The 21,853-nt window shown below is 35.6% G+C and overlaps 1 protein-coding gene across 2 annotated transcripts in view; it reads right to left on the reverse strand.

The window, feature by feature from the left end:
* Positions 1–852: 852 nt before the first annotated feature.
* The window catches only part of dpysl3 (dihydropyrimidinase like 3), a 39,237-nt gene continuing 18,236 nt past the window's right edge, over positions 853–21,853 (reverse strand). For both annotated transcript variants that reach the window (XM_028466051.1, XM_028466050.1), the window contains exons 4-14: positions 20,231–20,395; positions 19,949–20,010; positions 18,805–18,885; positions 17,321–17,389; positions 15,261–15,381; positions 14,562–14,718; positions 13,420–13,561; positions 12,484–12,654; positions 7,422–7,601; positions 4,688–4,841; positions 853–1,234 (exon numbers count right to left, since the gene is read on the reverse strand). In XM_028466051.1, the coding sequence (XP_028321852.1) occupies positions 1,140–1,234; positions 4,688–4,841; positions 7,422–7,601; positions 12,484–12,654; positions 13,420–13,561; positions 14,562–14,718; positions 15,261–15,381; positions 17,321–17,389; positions 18,805–18,885; positions 19,949–20,010; positions 20,231–20,395 (1,397 nt within the window). In that variant the 3' untranslated portion in view covers positions 853–1,139. The remainder of the gene's footprint in view (positions 1,235–4,687; positions 4,842–7,421; positions 7,602–12,483; positions 12,655–13,419; positions 13,562–14,561; positions 14,719–15,260; positions 15,382–17,320; positions 17,390–18,804; positions 18,886–19,948; positions 20,011–20,230; positions 20,396–21,853) is intronic.

The following is a 21,853-nucleotide window of genomic DNA, read 5'->3' on the forward strand; positions in this document are numbered from 1 at the left end:
CAAACTAAGATAAATAACAAACCAACATGTTTGCCACATAATAATGTCTTTCTCTCGCTCCCACCCACTGAATGGGACAAAAGCAAAACCACACAGCGACTCTCACTCCAAGAGCAGATTTTTTGCATTTAAATTATTTCAATTCATTGTTTTTACTATTTCAGTTGCAGAAGCTTTTAAGTCAGCCATTAGAAAATACAATGGATGTTGCGTTTTTTTTTTTTTTTTTTTCAGTATTATTACATTTTTTGTGATTTGCAAAAAACAAACAAACAAAAGAACATGTACATGTGGTAGTATTTTTAAAAGTGCGGTAAATGATGAATTAATGCAATCCTTTGGGATATTTTTCTATTTTTATCTTGTCTTCACAACATGTTTGGATGATGTGCTCGTCTTTCTTTTGCAACATCAAAAACTACAACTGTTTATCACCGGGATGATATTTAGAGGTAAGGCAGAGGGATCCTCTTCTTTACATGTGTTATTGACCTTCTGTCCAAAACAAGCTGCATAAACATCTATTCTAGCATATGTACACCACCCCCTACTGCTAACAAACAGCACTGCACACACATGGACTAAAGGCGTTTCTAGTGGTGGATTTGCAGTCTACTAAAAAAAAAAAAAGCTGAGGTTAAAAGGATTCTTTAGTCGGTGTTAATCTACGCAGGATAATCTGATCACTGATCTAAAAGCATTCTTGCAACCGAAACCAAACTGAAAAACAAAGCGACGTATCAAATACATCTTTCTGAAACAAGCAGTATCCATTTTCTTTGAGATAACAGTTGGTTTGAGTTCTTGGTGTGATTGTGACCAGGTGACATTTTACCAGCACATTTTTTTTTGATTTTTATTTTTTTAAGTTTAAAGCACCAAGTAGAAACAGATTCATCCCTGTACAGTAGCTTGTCTTTCTGATTATTATTAGACACCTTCTCAGGAAAATAGATACTTCCATCATCTCAGCATAGTTGAATTGTGACAGGTAAGGCATGAGGATTTAGTGTTTTGCTTCTTTTACCATTAATCTAATCAACCCCCCCCCCCCCCCCCCCCCCCCCCGTGCCCCCCCACCTGGCCCGTGTCCCAGCTTCCCACCCGACAGTAAAGGCTCCACTGATCTCTACTGGGGTTTAACTCAGAGATGTGATGTTGGAGCGACCGCCGGGGGGCACGACGATGCGACGTCCAGGAGGCCTGGCGGGAAGGTCGTCTGGGGTGGGGGGACCTGGATGGAGACGGATGAAAGGAGTGTATGTAAGACACATTACCATACCAGCATACACTTACCAAGACATATTCATTATGGAAAAAACACATTATTCATTCATATGCATTGTTTTTGCTATTGTTGTTTTAATGTGCAATTGTATTATTATTGTCATTATTCTCATTATTATTATGAATAACTAATTTTAGTTCTGGGGCCAAATACGGAGAAGTTTGAGCTTAAGTGGGCCACAAAATCTTCCCTTAAATTTCCCTGTTTTAAGGAAATTTCATGGAATCATTTAAAGAAAATGTGCTTTCAAGAATTTGATGTAAAAAATGACTGCTGACGTGCAATATAACAACAGGAAAACTGAGCTCTGCAAATATTGTGGATTTTTTTTTTGTATTTAGAGGCGCTGAGATATATATACCTGAAATAGTTGGTAATTTACAAAAGGTTTTGAGTTTTTTTTTATTAACTCGAGCAGGCCTAATTTGATGCTCGAATGGGCAGGGTTTGGCCCCCGGGCCTTGAGTTTGACACATGTTCTAAATAAATGAATTCATAAGGCAAATTTTTATACACGAGTCAATTCAATGTGCTTTACGTGATTAAACAGTGCAACTGAAAACATAAAAAAAAAAAACAGGGTTCATAAACATTTCACTCTTATCCAGTTAAAGTCAAAATATATTGAAAAATAAAAAAGTAATAAACACATTATTACTTCTTTTTTTTTTTGCATGATTTGTCGCAAATTGATCGACATGAGGTGTCTGTGGACATTATACAGACAATACTGGGACTTGAATCCCTGTCTGTTGCTTTTCCAATCACTCTTAGTTAATACTGATTAGTTTGTGTTAAATAAATAAATAGAGGTCATTAACAAACCCCTAAAACTATCATTTATCACACTCATTTTAACATGAATTGTTGACGCTAATACAACGTTTTTGAAGGACATTTCAGTTCATCTGCTGCAACTAATTACCAGTGTGTAGATAGTGGGTGATGTCAGTCAGTCTCTAAACAAACAATCCAAAATAAAAAAAATAAAATAAAAAAGTGAATAGCCTCGTGTGGAGAGTATGCCGTCACACACCTACAAGCTTGGACTGAGACGTGTAACTATTCCAGAGCCTGAGGAGACACGGTTAGACTGACTGACTTCACCGTAGCTTCATGTTCTCTGATGTAGAAATTCCTTCCAGGGGAGATCACTAAATGAGCAATGCTTGTAAAGACATATCTACCACTGGAATTATGCTTTTAAAATGACTCTTTTGCTCTGAAATAAACCATTTATAAGTTTAGTTTTGTGAGGCTGAGATAACTCATCTCTGACTTACAGTACATTTCTGCACAGTCAGCACATCTCCACAGAGACGCAGATGTCCAACAGGGCTGCTCTGATCTATTACATGACAAATACGTATTTTATTTTTTTATTACAGACTGTATCTAAATGCCAAACAGTATAACAGAAAGCTACAACTCTCATCCAACAAGACTCATGTTATGTTTACTTTGCTTTACTGCTTTATTGTTAAATCCATAAAAACACTCTCTGGCTTGAAAATAGATTTATTTCAGGGATCATATTTTGAATGTGTTTTAAAGCAGGACAATTTCACGCCGTTTAACATTTCATCTTAGCAGTTTATTTTTATATTGAACTATCAGCAAATAATATGTACAAATATAAAAGCATTATAGGAGCAGAATATTAGTTAAAAAAATAAATAAATAAATACACCAGCAAAATCATATACTGTATGCTCATATACTATCTTTTTATTCTGAGGGCGAGTAAGGTCTTACCTCATATAATATAAAATTACTTTTAATATATTAATTTACTGTAAATGGTTAATTAAAATAGCTTTAAAGAAAAAGAGAAAGAAAAGTTCTAAGATAAAAATACTGATTGTACATCCTAATTTAAAGCTGTTGGAAACTGTAATTTCTTTTAAACAGATAAAGACATAGTGTAGTGTCAAACTCAAGGCCCCGGGGCCAAATCCGGCCCTTTAGATCATCCAATTTGGCCCGCAGGAGAAAGTAACAATGATAGTGAAAACATGAATTATTGTGTAAATTATCAAATAATCCAGTTGTAGTTATCTCAAATTCACCAATGTAATGAAACTTGACAACAATCTTTGGCGCTTGCATTTTTCCTTTGTTTGGATCACATGAATGCAGTCATTTTTAATTGTAAATCGTGGAAAGAACTTTCAATATTTCCACAAATCTTGCAATTTCTCACAAACAATTGCACAATTTCCTCTAAATTACACAAAAATTGGTTACACAATTAATATTTTTTGGAGTGATATGAACTGATATTGACAAATAGGGCGCAAAGATGTAAACATGTTCTTTTTTCTTCAGATCAAACTGGTCCGTATTTGGCCCCTGAACTAAAATGCATTTGACACCCCTGTCATAGATCATTAAATTGACAATCACTTGCTTGCAAAAAGATGCAAAAGGTTAAACATTTGCACCTGAAAGTTTGTTTAAGTAAACACTGTAAACACTCTCTTACTGACATTGTTGCAAATGTTTTGCACATTGCATTGTGGGATGTGGAGTCCGCCAAACAGATGCTCGGAAGTGTTTTTATACTTCATTCTGACTGTGATTTCTTGTATTTGCCACTAAAATCTCTGCTAAAGTGACTTTCCAACACGGACTGAATGTTGCACAAAACAATAGCGGAAATGTACTTTGGGGCTTACACAGAAAGACCAGAATCTGGTTGTAATTAATTGTGATATCCCGGGAAATACCAGGAACAAACTAGAACAAAAATGGTGTCAACAAATCACTGTCCTTGTCTGTCGCAGAAAGTTAACACAAGAAATCGCATTAAAAAAAATGATGGAAAAACACAAAAGCACTTCACATCCCTTAATGCAAAGCTCAAAACTTTTCCCGACAACGTCAATAAGAAAGTGTTTACAGTGGAGATTGAAAAAAAAACTTTATTTCGAGTAAATGATCTTAGATACATTGATCTTCTGAGGCCTACACTGTCTTTATCTGATAGAAAGTGACCATCCCAAGCAGCTTTAAGAATGGGTACATTTGTTCTGAAAAAATCCAAACTTAACAACCCTTGAAAATATAGTAAAAAAAAAAAAAAATTAAATTAAATAAACAGAGATAATGCTCTAAAAACATTACAATAATCACTCTTTAAACAAGCCCAGAAAAACAAAATGAGCTGCCTCTTAGCTTACTGTGCAGACTTGTGGAAACTAACCACTGGGGAAAAGAAAACAAAAGCCTAAATCAAAAGTTTGTGACGTGATTCACAGAAAGAAGAAGAAGAAGGAGTTCAGTGAAGACGAAAAACATGACGGAGAACGCAACGAATGTACATTTGTTCATATGGTATAAATTACTGCACTATGGGGATGTGTGGAAAACGTGCTTATCGGAGGGCAACAGGATTACCTGACAGAGTGAATCCAGACTGGTGGAGGTTTCTGACAGGCTGTTTGGTTGGAGAGGAGCGCGCTGAGGCTGACGGGGTTCCACCACGGGACATGGAGAACTCAGACACTGGACCGTCATACATTCCCCTGGGCACTGCCCGGAGAACTGCCAGCTGAGGGGGCACAACAGAAGACAGGAGAATAAACCCTGTAGTACTGAACAGACACAGTGTAAGAATAGATGAATAACCTCTAACCCTAACCTGGAATAAAAACTGATTTTAAAGGGAAAGAAAAACCTTTCTAAAGTCTTCCAGTAACATTATGTTGTTAGGGGACAGGCAGTTGTCTGAAGCAAGATGTGAGAGAATGTTGGAAGCTTTGGCTGAAGTTAAAAAGAGACATCTGTGAATGGAGAGAGCATAGCTACCAAGATAAACAGTTACACTCTGTTACACTCTTACAGCTTCTCTACAGCAACATGAGAGGAAAGATGTGGTCATTTAGGGTTTAGGGAACAAAAGAATACCGTGAATACAGTTTTATGTATAAGGCTGACACTCAGCTGTTTAAAAGATAAAAAGAAAAACAAACTGCTTGAGAAAAGTGACGGGAATAACATTAAAATCACACTTGATCTTTTTATTTTTCACCTATTTATGAAAGATCACGCCGTAAGGCAGTGGTTGAAAACGTGTGGACACCTATTATACCAACTGATATGTAATTACAGAACTGTCTCCTGGGCAGAAACCATCGTACACTGATAGCATTCACCAAGGCCTCTGCCTGAGGAGGCGCCCGCTATGTTGTTAATTAAAATTAATTCATTAAAAATTATTGGCAAGGATGTTGCAGTATCACGATACTTGGGTCACAATACCATAACATCACGACGTCACAATATTCTACCCAGTTAATATCAAAATTAAACGTAGAGATGAAAAATCAAGTTGCTGTATATGTTCATCAGAAGATATTGATCACTCAGAGGACAAACTGAGTCAAAACTGTTTACTTCAAAACATCCTATTTATTATTTATTATTAGTGTTTCTGCACATTTTCACTGAAAAAAAATAATGCATTGTTACACTGAAACTACTGTGTAGACGTCTCAAAGTAACCATGACAACACAATGACGGCATTGTAACAACTGTAAGTGAGAACATTAAGGATAAATCACCCTGAGTTACTGATAATGCACAAAAAGAAGAAAAAATAATTTCTCTGATTGTGTCAGTTTAAACACTGATCTGAACAGATCATATGAAAATAAAATGCCTGTGCAGCAGAAAATATGTCCACGAAAATGTGAAAAATACAATAAGAAAAATAATGATTAACTATCAAAAAAAAAAAAGTTATTATTCTAAATCGAAAAATCAATTTAAAATTGTCACCCAAAAAATCTATATATATTGTGAAATCGATTTTTTTTCACACCCCTGGTTATGACTCGAGGTGTCCCGATCTGATATTGATATCGGACATCAGGCCGATATTAGCCTGAAAACGAATACCGGATTAAAATTTCCGGATTTACCAATATATCTTTTTTTATTTATTTTATTCAATTGTAGAATACTGTAAATATTATGTTGAAGGTTAAAATGTATGTAACCAAATGGTTATTAATAAATGGGTCAGTTTTTCTCATACCTACTGTTGCTGACTATTGTTCTCTGTTTGAATAACATCACTTGATCACTTTTCTAACATTCCACACTACAAAATAAGTAAATATTATTTTTTCATGAAAAAAACAATTTTTTTAAAATGTAAACGTATGATTCATGCTGATATCGGATTAATATCGGTCTCGGACGATACGCAAGGATGCAATATTGGTATCATATCGGATATAAAAAGTTGTATCGGGACATCCCGAGTTATGACTACCGCTATCAGCAACATGCATAAACCTGAGAGCACTAAACAACAGCAGATTAACTGAGGCACACACACTGACCGGTCTGTTCCCCAAAACCCTTTGACAAAATACATTCTGTCCGCATCTGACCAGCAACCCTAAAGCTTGACTCCGTCTCATTCATCCAAAACCGCCACATCAGTTGGCGGCTCGTCTGAAGATCTAAATACGTCAGATAATGAGGTAAGGGCAGAAGTTTCCTTCTTCACATTTCAGATGGAAATCAGTGCCTTGCTTATTAAATAATTGACTCGATAAAGAACTCATTAAAAATCTTAGTTGATTGGTGGTAAAATTGTGCATCAATCTTATTTTAAACAAAAAAACCCCAACAAAACCCACTAAAGCTTGTTCTTGAGCCAATTTTGCATCACAACAACCCACATGTTTAGAGCAGCGTCCATTAAAGGTAAAGTCAGACAAGTTGGCCATAATAAAAAAGACTTTTCTTTTTGGCTTAATTCCTCCTCAGCAATGATACTTGTTTATCTGTTCATCCTTTTATTCAGTTAATATGATTTTTTTTTGTTTTTGTAACATTTGGATTTGTTTGGTTTCTTCTTCTCCCATTAAAACCAATTATCATGTTTTGATTTTTTTTCTTGCTCCAACTTGTTAGACTTGTATAACTAAATGGTTGTTTTACTTCTCATTTTAGGTATAATGTGTCTAATTAGGTTGTGGAATGAAGCCTGTGGCTGTTAAATTCTTCTTCCTGTAAAAAAATAAGAACCCTTAAGTACTTTTCAATGCTATGCTGTGATGGGAATTAATTATAGTTTACAAAAAAAAAACATTTACAGCTACAGTCAGCACTCACCTGCTTCCTGGCTTTGATGCGCTTGTAGGCGAAGTCGGGGAAGGAGGAACAGGGAATGAAGCGTCCGACTCCAGAGGTGACGTGCAGCTTTCCATCCTCCAGAACAATCTTACCCTGGCATATCACCACCGTAGGAGCTCCTCGCAGCTCCATGCCCTCAAACACATTGTATTCAGCAGCCTGAAACACAAAATCAGACTTCAAGCAGATCTACAAGGGTGAATGTGAAGAGATTCCATTATACAGTTACACATGAATCATCATTTTTAAAAGATAAGATCAGTAAAAACTTTTTTTCTGTTGAAAACTACTGAAGTATTAGAGCTTCTTTCTAATATCTGTCTTGCTTTGATCAACGTAGATAAGTTCAACCTAATGGTATTAGTTCAATCTCTTGCCATCGTTGTTTTTAGAAAGTGTCTATTTGTACGGTTGGCGTACGGTATTGGTACGGTAACCGAAGTACACGTACGTGGGTAACTTAGGGGTAGGGTTAGGCTATAACCCAATATCGCAACAATTTTTAGGGTTACGGTTAGGTTTAGAGTAAGGTTTAGTCTTAGTCACATGACCTAAACTGGCCAAATAGGGGCGCCGCGTACAGATAGAATATCGGTATATTGATACAGTAACCATACGGATAGCCACTGCCTTCTTTTTTACATGAATACAAGAGTGTCAAACTCATTTTCACTCAGGGTTCAAATACAGACCAGTTTGATCTCAAATGGCTGCAGATTTTAGGTTTAGAAAATTAAGAATTTCAACATTATTGTGCCCTAGTTTGCCCTTTACATGTGAAGTATGTAAGACACTGACAATATCCAAGCGTTTAGTGAGATACAGTATCAGTCCCTGCATGATCTTTACTTTAAATTTCCTTGATTTGGTGATCAAAATTTGAGTTCTTTTAACAATTTGAAATAAAAAAATGAATTCCATCACGTAATATAAGCATGATGAAAACTGTAAGCCATGCAAATATTGTGGAGTTTCATTGAATTTGTGCATTTGGAGGGACTTTTTTTTCTCTGTTCCTAGCGGGCCAAATTGGAAGGTCTAAAGCTGGGATGTCAAACTAATTTTAGTTCAGGGGCCAAATATGGACCAGTTTGATCTCAATTGGGCCGCAGATTTTAGGTGGGGAAAAAAGAACATTTTTAACATCATTGTCCCGTAGTTTTTAATATCAGTCCCTGCTGGATCTTTACTTAGAAAATTCTAAATTTAGAACCAATTTTTGTGTAATTTATAGAGGAAATGTGTGGAATTGTTTGTGAGAAATTGCAAGTTTTATGGAAAAATTGAGAGTTCTTTCCACTATTTTCAATTAAAAATGACTGCATTCATGTGATATAAACAAAGAAAAACTGCAAGCCCCTAAAAATATTGTAGAGTTTCATTACATTGGTGAATTTGAGATATCTACAACTGGGTTATTTGGTAATTAAAACAATAATTCATGTTTTCTCTGTCATTTTAATGTTCTCCTGCGGGCCGAATTGGTTGATCTAAAGGGCCGTATTTGACACAAATACATTAACTCACTCAGTGCCATTGACGAGAAAACTCGTGAATTGCGTTTTTTCACGGAAGTTGCTAGGATACACTACAGATACAAAATACAGTAGCAAAACATTCAATTGTGAGCCAGATAGCAAAATAATAATAATTTTGTCATCAAAAGCCTTGTCTGTGTCTTTTTTTTTTTTTTTTTTTGAAGGAAACCAATGTTCAATACATTTTTAGAAAAAGTTTGCTTTTTGCTCTGAAACTGGCATTTGTGTAAAACTTGCTCTACTCAACTGCTGATTACAGAAGAACGAAACAAGCTACAAAATAATTTTTGTTTTCTGATGCAAATGAGACTTTAATCTTTCAGAATCTGGTGTTAGGTTTCAGATTGTCATAGTAGAAAATGTTCTGTGGGTCTTCAAACATCAGTCAAAATTCTCCAAATTGGCTGGTACTGAGGGGGGTAGAAAGTCTGAAAATGGCTGGCACTAAATGAGTTAATAAAACTTGCACAGAGAAGCAAATATAAAGTTGTTCTCCCTGTATGGCTAAGAGTCTTTTTGTGTGTGTGTGTGTGTGTGTGTGTGCGTGTGTGTGTGTGTGTGTGTGTGTGCGTGTCTTCCTTCTGATTTGAATCTCATCCGTCCACTTTATTTACACTGCTTTTTCCAGTTGTTTACTTTCGGTGTTGTCCCCTCAGTCATTACTGCATTCCTGCTTGATTTGTGTATTCTGTTGCACTCTTTAAACTTTACATCCTATTCACTCGTTCACTTTCCATCACGCCAATCGATTTGTGCCACGTTGTGATCTGTGCTGGTCTCCTCCCCTCATTCCATTGTTCCTAATTTCCTCTGCACACGGAGCCTGTTCTCAGCTGCCGTCCAAACCCAGGCCAGAACAGGACATAACTGAGGCCGAACTGTATGCCAAACATGATTTCATGGCTGAGCTCAATGTTTCTCAGTGTAACTCAAAAGCCTTGTCTGCATCGATGCATTTGGATGTTAATAAAACAAAAAAAAGCCAGACCAGATGTGGGTTTACTAATAAAACAGACAAAGTTGAAGAATGTGAAAAAAAGGTGGTAAACACGATCCCTCAGGATGTGAATAAAGCTGATTTATTGGATTAAAAAGGGCCAAGTTTCATCACCATCAAGTGATCCTAGTTTAGAAATTAGACAATCTTTTCCTTCATCTCTGTCTGCTGTAATGTCATTCCGTTCTTGGAATTTCAACCCGTCTTGTGTGTTGGGGTCGACTTCAAACTAATGCAGCAGTGGCATTTTGGTATGTAATAATGATATTAGCACGTAATCTGGTAATGGCTTGGAAAAATGGAGAGAAATGACCTTTTTTCACATAAAAAGTGAGGTCATGTAGGCAAAAATGTGCAATTTCTAATTTTTATTACAATTCTCTCTCACTTCTAGGATCATAAGTTGCTTTCTTTCTGACACTTTTACACCCTGAGCAGGATTTCAAACCAACATTTCCTGGAGCTGTTTGATTAAGATAACGATGCCGATGTATAAACATTAAAACACAAAATACGTGAATTAAAAAAATGTGTGGGAGACTTCAAGAATCACATCCACAGCTGGGCACAGCTGCACCGTGGGAACATGTATAATCCTATAACTCTGTTTTAAAGTTATTGGGGTTTTTTTAATAATATTACTAAATTTAGGGTAAAAACCTGTGTTTTTGTAATGTTTACCTTCAACTGTCCCAAATTTGCATCTATGATTGTTTAAATCTCCTCCTGGGCTCAAGCTCTGTGTGTGTGTTTGCCCAGTGATGCATGAACAGGGTGTTCATTGTGTTGCTATGTCAACAGATGTGTTGAAGTGCATGATTATTAGAATCAGGTGGAGACGATTGTTGAAAGGTGAGGCAGAAAAAGCTTTTTCCCATTAATAATAATGCATGTGCAATAAACAGTATGTTAACCCTAAACGAGCAGATTCCACAGCCTTACTTTCTTAATATAATATAATGCTCTACAGCAGAGGTTCCCAACCTTTTTTTGGTCATGACCCCATTTCGACATCACAAATGTCCGACGACCCCAGAAACATTTTGACTTATTTTTTTCTAGAATTAGTTTGTGATCATGTTTATTATTTATTTATTAGTGCACAAAGTGACAAGTGCGCCACCTCAGATATTCTTATACTGCATTTTATCTAAACTAAGTATAGGATGCACTTATTTGATATTGTGATGTGTATTTGAAAAATAATAATTCAAAAAATTTCAAAATACAATTTTTATTTAAATCTGGAAGCAGTGGTGTAAGTGCCTTTTAAAATTTGACTGTTTTTTACGTGTTTGTTCGTTTATTGTCTATCTATCTATCTATCTATCTATCTATCTATCTATCTATCTATCTATTTTTACACAAGTCTTTTTAATTCCAGGTGTCCCCAAATGGGGTCCCGACCCCAAGGTTGAAAAAAACTGCACTACAGCTAAGGTATATACGAGCTTTTCTCTGACATTCAAATTAATCAAATCAGTGAATTAATTTGAAAGCCTCTTAACGTTTCCCAATCGCATTTCAATTAAACCATCAGCGATTTATTACGATCCCTTTTTAATTCTAAGTGGAAGCACATTGAGTACAGCACTGCAGGATCACATTTAGAAACTTCATTAATTAGAAAAATACCCATTAAACGTAATGTGCTCTAGCCAAAGATACCTTCTACTTTTGTGTTCTTTTTGATACCCCAGACCAAAACCAATGTAGGTTTTTCATGTGAATGCATGTAACTATGAGTTCTTTACCCTCACTTTTACAGCTCTGAGACTCTTCCGATGTAATGAGGTATAACCTTACAACGTGAGCTGAGTTAAATGATTGTTGAACATCCACAGAGGATTCATTTCCGCTCGGAGGAGCTGAGAGCTATCTGGAAACCGCACAAAAATGCACTGACCTTCCCTCGCCCTGCGCTTTAAGTGCTTCCTCTGCTTTTCTTACACACTCACACATCCACAGGAACGCTTTTCACACAACTTCAAACACGTTTCTTGTATTTGTTATCTTTTCTGCCTATAAATCAAAGTTGACGTATCAAAAAATGTAAATGTCAATGAAAATCTGTTCCAGATGTTTTTCATTCCAAAGTGAGATGTGAAACGTGGAGTGAATCTGTTCTGACCCAATAATATCACCGCGATAGGCCTACACACGTTTGTGCACGTCATCATAAATAACCCTATTTGTCAACACATTATTCTGACCCCCATGAGTTGATTAAAACAGATTACCTATAAGCAGCAAGGGAACATGATTTATTTAAAGTCGTTTCTATGAGGCCTGAATATGTTTTAATAAGCAGAGACTTGGGTAAGTTTGCACCTCTGTGTCCCATTAACTAACGTGTTGAAGTCAGTTTGTAACAAAAGTAGTTGAATCTTGGGAAAGCATTGGGAGACAGAGAAGGTGGACCCTTCTGGTTTTTGTAAAAAGACGGGAGTGTCGCTAACCTAGGAGTGCTACCTAAACCTAGGGGTGAAAAAGAAAACACACAAACCGAGTTGTGTGTCTTGGCAGTGATGGTAGAAACGGAGTCTGTGTCCCAGATGACCAGATCAGCATCGGAGCCCACGGCGATCCGCCCCTTCCGTGGATACAGGTTCAGGATCTTGGCTGCATTTGTGCTGGTGACGGCCACAAACATGTTCTCATCCATCTTACCCGTAGTCTACAAGTAAATACACAAACACATAATGACTTGTTATCGCACCTTAAAGGCTAGGAAGACATTTCCATCCCCATTAATAACAATACAGATTTTTAGAAAAATCGCGATAAAATGAGCAATCCAGATTCGATCCAGATGAAACTCTGTGGGATAATTAAAAATCCAACCTGACATAACTGAGCAAAATCTCAGAATGATCGGTCAACTACAAACCGAGATATTATTTTTTTAAATTTCGCAAATTATGAAAGATAGGTATTATTTGATCCAGAATCAGTACATTGATCTGGATCGCCTCCAAAATGTAATGGAATGTTCTTTGTCATAAGGTCTATCTTTAGTTAAAATCTTGTCAAAATCTGTTTAGTGCTTTTGAAATAATCCTGCAAAGAGACAAACAAATACATAAATTCTGGTGAAAAATATTATCTCCTTGACAAAGGTGAACATTGGTCACTTAAAGCATGACAATGCTACAGTTTCTAATGATTAATAATTAAAATAATTGTGTTGGCAGAAGGAGAGGAGACTAAAGCTGGAAACTTTTTTTTTTTTTAGTTTGAGATAAAAAAAAAAAAAGAAAAGAAAAAAAGCAAGAAAAGGATTATTTTTCTCCTCTTTTTGAATAATATGCTAAGGTTTCATTTATAAAGACAACTTTGACCAAAGTGGATTTCCTAAGGAGCAGTTGTCTGTATAAATTAAACTTTAACGTATTAAATATTATTCATTTTTTAAAAATAGCTGGTCTAAACCAGTCCTCACCACAGCTTTATCCCAAATGAGGGTCATTCTTTCCTCCACCCCGTTGACGCCCTCTGGGATCTGAGTGAAGTCATCTTTACCGATGGCTTTCTGGGCCACGCTGAAGGTGCAGTGAGCGCTGCCAGTTACACTCAGGTCTCCACTGGAATGGGAAGACACAAGGAAATTGGCACGATACTATAACTCATCAGTAGATCAGTATACAATGGAAAAGCTGTGCAAACACAAGGAAACATGTCCATTGACTCGGGCTGGAGAGAGAAAGCAGAAACAATGCAGTCACTGAAAGGAACAGAGATTTAGAAGCATTGCAGAATGATTTCCCTCCAGCACAAGCCATTACCGATGCTTCCTGTTTCCACATGGCATATACTGTAATAACTAACTCACTAACCACAAGGAGTCCAGGGTTTGTGTACCAACTAGTGACATACACATTTTATTGTTTTTATCATTCTCCTTTTCTAAAGCAGACATGAGAATCTGGTGGGCGGGGGGCAACATACGGCCTTCTGTCTCATTTTGTGTGTGTTCCCCCCCACAAAGTAGTGACATCAAACATACACAAGTGACACTAAAAAAAGACAACAAAATGCACAAAATAGCAGCAAAATTACAAAAAAATGACTCCAAAAAAACACAGAATATGAGAGAGAAATATAGAAAATAAAAATAGAAGAAGAAAAAGAAAAAAGAAATAACTTGCAAGATCATCACTACACAGATTCTCAAAGTAACATACAAAATGATGTCAAAAATACAAAAAAATTACTGCAAAATTACAAAAAAAGACATAAAATTACAGAAAAATGCATAAAAATTACTCTAAAACAACAACAAAATGATAGAAATAACTCCAAAAACACAAAATAAAACAAAAACACATAAAATCACTGCAAAAATATGTAGATTTACAGAAAATAACTCACAAAAATACGAGAAACAACAACATACAAAATAAGACATTAACACACCATTGATGATTTTCTTTTTTCCTGCATAAATACTCAGATTGGTCATTATAATAAATGCTGACATAAATTCTGATCATGTGGCCCTCGGATCAGAAACTTATCACTGTTCTAAAGGAAAACATAAGCATGCCTCGTTGCTCAGATCTAACAGACAGTGGTGCTCCGTACCTGGACAGGAGAGTGTTCAGGTAGTCTGGGGTGGTGGGATCAGGGCTGAGAGGAGGGGAAGTGACAAAAGAAGCTGCTTTGGCCCAGTTCTTGCTCCAGTAATGTGTTCCATCAGTGCCCAGGCTTGCTGTGATTGGCTCTCCAAACACAACATTTCCTGAGGGAGGATTTCACAGAAAACAACAAGTTTCACATGTGAAAAGATCAAAAGTGCGAGACGCTAAGTCTATGAATGTGTTAGAAGTTTAATCCTCCTAAAAGCTTTAAATGTCACCCTGCACCAAATGTCGCTTCAGACTATTTTCCCATGAATGAAAATACACAATCTTTCATTAAAACAAATCAATATTTCATTTAATTTCTAGTTTATGGATTAAAATGTAGAATATTTAACGACATTTTAGCGTTCACTTTTCAGAAACTAAGCTGCATTGTATATAAAGCTTATTTAGTGGGTCTCGACTGTGAAATCCGGCAAGTATTTATACAAAATTCACAGGAAACACACACAAAAATTTTTTATTTAATTTCTAATTTCAACTTTAATAATATTTAAAATAAAAACACCTGACTTCAAATGATAATCTCAAATTTAAAGCACTTCCTGTTTATTTCTTGGCGTCCACGTGTTTGCATTTAAACTCATATCTATTTGCCCAGTGCTCAGATACAATAGTGTAAATGTGAAACTGTGTTTACCTTTTTTCCGGGCCTGTGAGATGATGTCAGCAGCACTCTTGCTCATGACCCGAGTTACATAGAGAGGACAGTTGGTTTGGCTGGCGATGGTGACGGCACGAAACACAGCTTCTGCTTCCACCTACAAAGACAGCAGGAGCAATACATGAACCTATGAATCCACCATGATAAGGAGAAAAGGAAATACACTCAAACATCATGTACATACAGTATGTGATCCTATGGGAAATTGTCTATATACAGCATCTAACTGCTGAAACATTTGCCACACCGTGACAAAGTTTAACGCATGCAAATAGTCTAAGATACAGAATTTATTTTCATCTTCTTTCCTCCTACTTAAGTAAATTGCGGCTGCAAAGTATTGACACCAAACAAAGTGAAATAAAAAAAAATACACAAAATGGCAAAATAGCACAAAAACAAAGGCATAAAATAATGGAAAAAATACACTAAAAGACTGTAAAAATATAGAACAGTATACAAAATGACATGAAGATACATTAAATGACTCATGCATCAAATGTCTCCCAAAAACACAAAATATCACAAAAATACACCAAATGACAAAAAAATAAATACACATTAAGTGTTCAATGCATGCAGTCTAAGTTTGTATTAGATTGTGATGTGTATCTATTTCTAACAAGATACAGAATTGATTTTCATCTTCTTTCTCCTTCTAAAGCACAATACAGCCCCAAAGTATTGACACCAAACAAAGTCAAAGAAAAAATACACATAATGGCAACAAAATAGTACAAAAAGGCATAAAATAATGGAAAAAATACACAAAGACTGCAAAAATACACACAAATACAGAACGTAGTATACAAAATGACGTGAAAAATACATAAAATGACTCATGACATGACCAAACAGGAACAAAAATACACAAAATGATTAAAAAACACACAGATCGTAATGATCGTAATGTATAACTATTTCTAACAAGATACAGAATTAATTTTTGTCTTTTTTTTTCCTTCTAAAGCACATTGCAAACATCAAACAAAGTGAAAGAAAAAATACACAAAATGGCAACAAAACAGTCAAAAAATGCACAAAATAATAAAAGAAAATACATAAAAAAGACTGCTTAAACAAAAACAATTACAAAAAATTATACAAAATGACAAGAAAAATACATAAAATGACTCATGATAGACCGAACAACAACAAAATTACATACAATGATTTGAAGAAAAACCCTACATATTCCCAATAAAATGTACAAAATAAAGACAAAGATACAAGAAATGTCAACCAAAAACACAAAATGCTACAGAAATACACCAAAAGACAAAAAAAAAAAAAAAAAAGTTTTTCTTTCCTGTATTAATTGGTTATTACTTTCTGATAATATGTTTCTAGTGTTAGACAAAATCACACATTCATGGGGTAAGCAAATAACACAAGAAGCTTAAAAAGGTCAAATGATGATCTCATAGCTGTCCGTTTTCCAAACAGGAGGAAACATTTCCTTAATACGTTGCGGCTGGTTTTTTAGCTTTTCATTAGGAGCATTGAATGAGTAAATATTTCCACAGGTCCAATGATTCCTAAAGGTTTTCCTCCTTTCCAATGTGACGCTACGTCTGCAGCTGATGACTGCGTCGCCTCCGAACTCAGCCTCAGGGCATTAAAATAAATGACAAACAGGACACAAGGACTTTGAAAAACATCGGATACTTCTCGGACTCGGGTAAAGTGAATCATTGCATTAACTGTTGCATTTTTACGGCTTCCCTTGATTGCATGACCATTTGATAGTGGTGAGACAGCATTGCTGCGGAGCCTTGTGAAAGGAAAATCAACGCTCCAGACAAATGCAGGGAACTTTGCTCAGTTGAAAACACAATTTTGATTTTTCATGTTAACGAAACAAACAAAACACCAGAACCAGAGAAATGTCACTCAATGCCAATAATGCATCTGACACCACAAATAAAAAAATGTTTTTATGTGCAGTGAAAACTTTTTTTTTATAGCCAATAAAGCACTTTTATTTTACTTCTGTTTAGTCTGACATTATTATACATTAACAGTAAAATACATACCTCCTCTGGTCGACTCAGCACATGTCCCTCTGGTCCAGTGATTCCCATCTGCAACATTCGTGCCTGCTCCTGTGAAACAATTTAATAAAACAGCTGCAGTTAGCTATTATTAGCTGCCACATTTGACTATTAAACAAATTACAGCAAATAAATGACTCAATTACTGTATTTTTATAAAGCTGCACTGAAAAACTGCTACTTCATTTTCCTTTTTCTTTTCCTGCTCAAAACTCACTTTCAACACGTTTCAGGAAATTGGTTCCAACAGCTCAAGGAGCTAACTTTGGTTAGCGACAAAAATGACACAAGCTTACTCGACGATAATAATAAATAATTCACTCACTTTTTAGTCTGTAAAACTTTCTAAACACCACTTCAGTGCAAAGGATACACTTTAGTTTAAAGTTCTAAAGTTAACATCGCAAGAATAATAAACGTAGACATAAATTTAGCTACTGCTAGCTTAATTGCTAACTACTAGCTAGCTACTGAATCCGGGAGTTGATACGTTTTAATATGTTGTTACAGTTTAATTTAGGCAGAGCTAAAGACAATAAATAAATACATAATTAAAAAAAAAAAAATGAAAAATAACGCTGTAATTGTGGGATAACAGTGGAGCCCATCAAGGCTAATACTTAAATACTTTAACTTTGCAAAACTCAGCTGAAACAAACCAGTTTTTAAAGACACAGCTGTATAACATTCTACAAATAAACTTCTTTTTTCCTTGAATACAAGTCGTCTACAGGCTAAAGGTCTGATAAACAATGTATACATCTTTACATTCATAAAATATGCCTTCCAGCACCGAAAAACTAGATGATGCTATTTAGAGCTTCTGCGTAGGAAACTGATATTTATATTAACTTATCTTGAATAAACATCATCAGAGAGAGACAGCATACTTATGTTCTGTTTACCAAGTCTCAACATTTATCCATGGTGGTTATGATTAAATAGTAGCAATAGCTTCTACAACAGCACTATTAGTGTTATCTACAGCAGTCTAAACAAAGCGATCCAAACCAACTTAATCTGAAGAGTTTTTTTTTTAATTCTTGGTCTCACACATGAACATAAATCAGGTTTCTATAAAGTTTTGCTTCAGTCTGAAATCTAAAACTGAGCTGTATCAGATTTGACTCAGACAAAATCCAGGCCACAGTCTGGAGGTCTCACGGAAGTCGCGTTATTATGCATAACATTGTTGATTCATGTATTCATAGTCCTGTACAGCCCTGTTTAAAATACCCATGTCACTGTTTCCCAGGACTCTATCACCAGGGAAAGCGTGTTTAGTATGTAGGCAGCAGAGATGACAAAGGTCAAATAAAGTACACCATTAAAAAAAAAAAAAAAAATGCCACGGTGAATAAAAGCAGATGGCAGTGTTGGACATAGAGTGAAATATAGATAGATTAAGATAAAAGAAGCCCCAGCACAGACAGGAACGTGAAACTAGTTTAATGCATGTTTGTTACCTCAGCAATTATCTCTCCGTTCTCAGCATGAACTTGAGCAATGCCTCCCCTCTCTGCCAAGAACGTGAAGATCTCATAAAGCTGGAGAACACAAAGGAAAACAACACAATTATGTTGATGTAGTTATTACAATAAACCCAATTCCCATTGCCCTAAATTCTTTTATTCTCAGAGCTTTAATTATTGTGTGAAAAAACTAACTCTTTGTACGATGTGCAAAGGTGGTTGTTGTTTTTTTTTTTTTTTCTTCCAAAGCTGCATGACATCAGATCTTTCAAGCTGAAGTTTTTCCAAATGTCTCATGTGGTCCTCTGACCAAACAAGTTAGCTACGGCAGCATGCAAACATTATGGGTTCAGACTCACACTGTCTGGAAGTAAATAGAATACAGCCTCAAAAACCAAAGAACTTAGGGGAAAAAAAGTTTTAAAAAAAAAGTATATAAATTGTTTTAGACTGAACTAATATAGTGTATGAACCTTTCTAGTAGAGTTGAGACGATATGCTTTTGTCTAAATATGATACATTGGTGCCGATTCTATTTCATGTCTGATTTATTAAGTATTGCGAATCTCACCCCTTCCTCTCCTTTTAATAAAGTGTTTCTTACCCTTCCTTAGGGAGGGTGGGAGATGGTCACAATTATATAATAAATGTATTTATTTAATTGCAATAATAAAACATGCATAGCGTAATTTTAAATCATCTATTTTCTTCATCTAAAAACAAAAGTTGAATCAAACATTTTATACAAGTTAGTCTGACATTTATTTCAACTGCGGAAACATGTGCAGCACACTACAGCTAGTGTTAATCTATAAAGATATGCACACATGGTAAAAAAATATATAATTTTTTAATCAATTCTGGGGAGCAATATAGACTTTTTTGATATCATAACAAAAATATTGCTATATATCGTGAATCAATATTTTTTCTAAAGCGTGTGCTGGAAAATAAGGCGTCATCATGAACCCTTCTCTATTCAAATTGCAAATGCGATCAGGTGGAACAAGTTAAGCATTAAACAAAACATTTTTGTACAACTCAGTAATAGATTTGATCAGTAAAATATATTAAATAAAGCAGTTTGTGCTTTGTATCCATACAGTTCAGCTGTGTTAGCTTAGTACAGTTTTTGTACCTCACTGTTGTTCATCTGGTAGTAGTCCTTGTAGGCCATGTACACATGGAATGAGTTCACACCTAAAAAAAAAAACATTCAAAATTAATTCATCCAAACTGCACCATTCACTCTTATTAAAACTTTTAATAAAGTGTTCATTCATTTCTGAGATTTTTTTTAATCCATTCTCTTAAATGGTTTCACATACTTGGTTAAATGTATGTAAATGTGTGTAGAAGGTTCACACGTAGCCTACTGTATTGCATTAGGGCAGGCTCTAAGGAGGATATTGTGGCTTGCCTTTCTCTTTAATGAGATTGTCGACCTCCTGCTTAACGCTGTCGTTCCAGTGGGTGATGTCCACGTGAAGGGAGTAGTCGCAGCACGATTTCTCATCAGCCCACTGCCTCCACTGATCAAAGGCCTCCATCAGGCTAGTACCAGGCTCTGGGATCACGTGATCCACTGATGAAGAAGGAAGGTGGAGTAGAAAAGGAACCATGACAGTTAGTGAGGCGGTTTGTAGATAAAATGGAAAAACAAATACAATACAATGAATCAGACAGGGCCGGCCTTCCTGACAGGCAACACAGGCGGCCGCCCAAATTACACCCCCCCCCCTACAATTTTTTTAATTTTTTCATTTATTTTTTAAAATAATAATTTTAAACGTGAAACCCACCCTTTACAATCACTGTACATGTTTTCTCTTACTTGAATATTAATATTAAAAATCTGTAACTATACCTGCTAATCTCCTGGCCATATTTATATTTATTTTATTTGAATTCTTGTTCTATTCTATATAATTCTATTGTGTTGTTTGCACATTGTGTTCTTTGGTTTTAAGATTTGAGAGTTAGTGACTAGTAAAACCAAACAGAAGCAGAACTACTCTATATAAGTAGGGGTGTCCTGATCCGATACGATATCAGCTCTAATCATATACTTTTAGTATTCCATACTACTTTTTGTAGTATGGAATGTTAGAAAAGGATTGATCAAGTGATATTACTCAGAGAACAACAGTAGGGGCATCAAATGAAAACTAGCCTCTTTAGGCTAACTCTGAGTCATTAACAGCATGTCTGTTAATTAATGTGCATTGTCCCTTTTAAATAATCAATACATTTAAATTTAAGTCCCTGAAAAATACCCCACTCCCCAAAAAATAAAATAATAATAATAATTATTATTATTATTATTATTACTATTATTATTATTATTATTATTATTAATAAAAAATAAAGATTACTAATAATAATATTAATAATAAATAAGCTATTTTCTATAGACCATACAGTATACTGTGGATTTAGAACATTGCGTGCTTTATACGGTTTTTATTCACAAATATAAACCATATTGTCAGCATTAGATTTCGTTTCTGGGTGCATGTGAGCTGTATTGCTGAAATAACCTTTAAGCCTCAAACATCCGTCCTCGAGGTAACTGCAGGGTGATTTTAAAGAGAAAAGTCTCTCAACCTTCTGGCTCGGTGAATAATAAACAAGGCCGTCTGCTGGCAAACTATCTAACAGGCTTCTTTAGCTCATTAAAGAAAGCTTGATCTGCTTATGCTAATAGGATAGAGCTGGATAAGGCAGTCACAAAGATCCAATAGAAAACACTGCTTACAAATGGCACTGTGGCTGCCGTCATAGGAAACGTGCTTATTTACAGGCACTCGATTATAACGTCAAACTTATATCATGACGGGAAAAAAATAAATCGGAAAAATCACAGTATGAATTTACTCCTTTTAACCTCCTCCACCCCTTGGAAAATAATCCCTTATGAATGGAGCTCATGAATAGAGTCTGTTACAGTGTGTCAGTGACTGTGGGCTCTTTGAACACAGAGCAGTACTGACAAACACATACAGACACTTAGAAGTTAACAATTTCATTATGTAGCAGATGC

Source organism: Gouania willdenowi, chromosome 14 (assembly GCF_900634775.1).
Source record: "Gouania willdenowi chromosome 14, fGouWil2.1, whole genome shotgun sequence".
Classification (NCBI taxonomy): Eukaryota; Metazoa; Chordata; class Actinopteri; order Blenniiformes; family Gobiesocidae; genus Gouania; species Gouania willdenowi.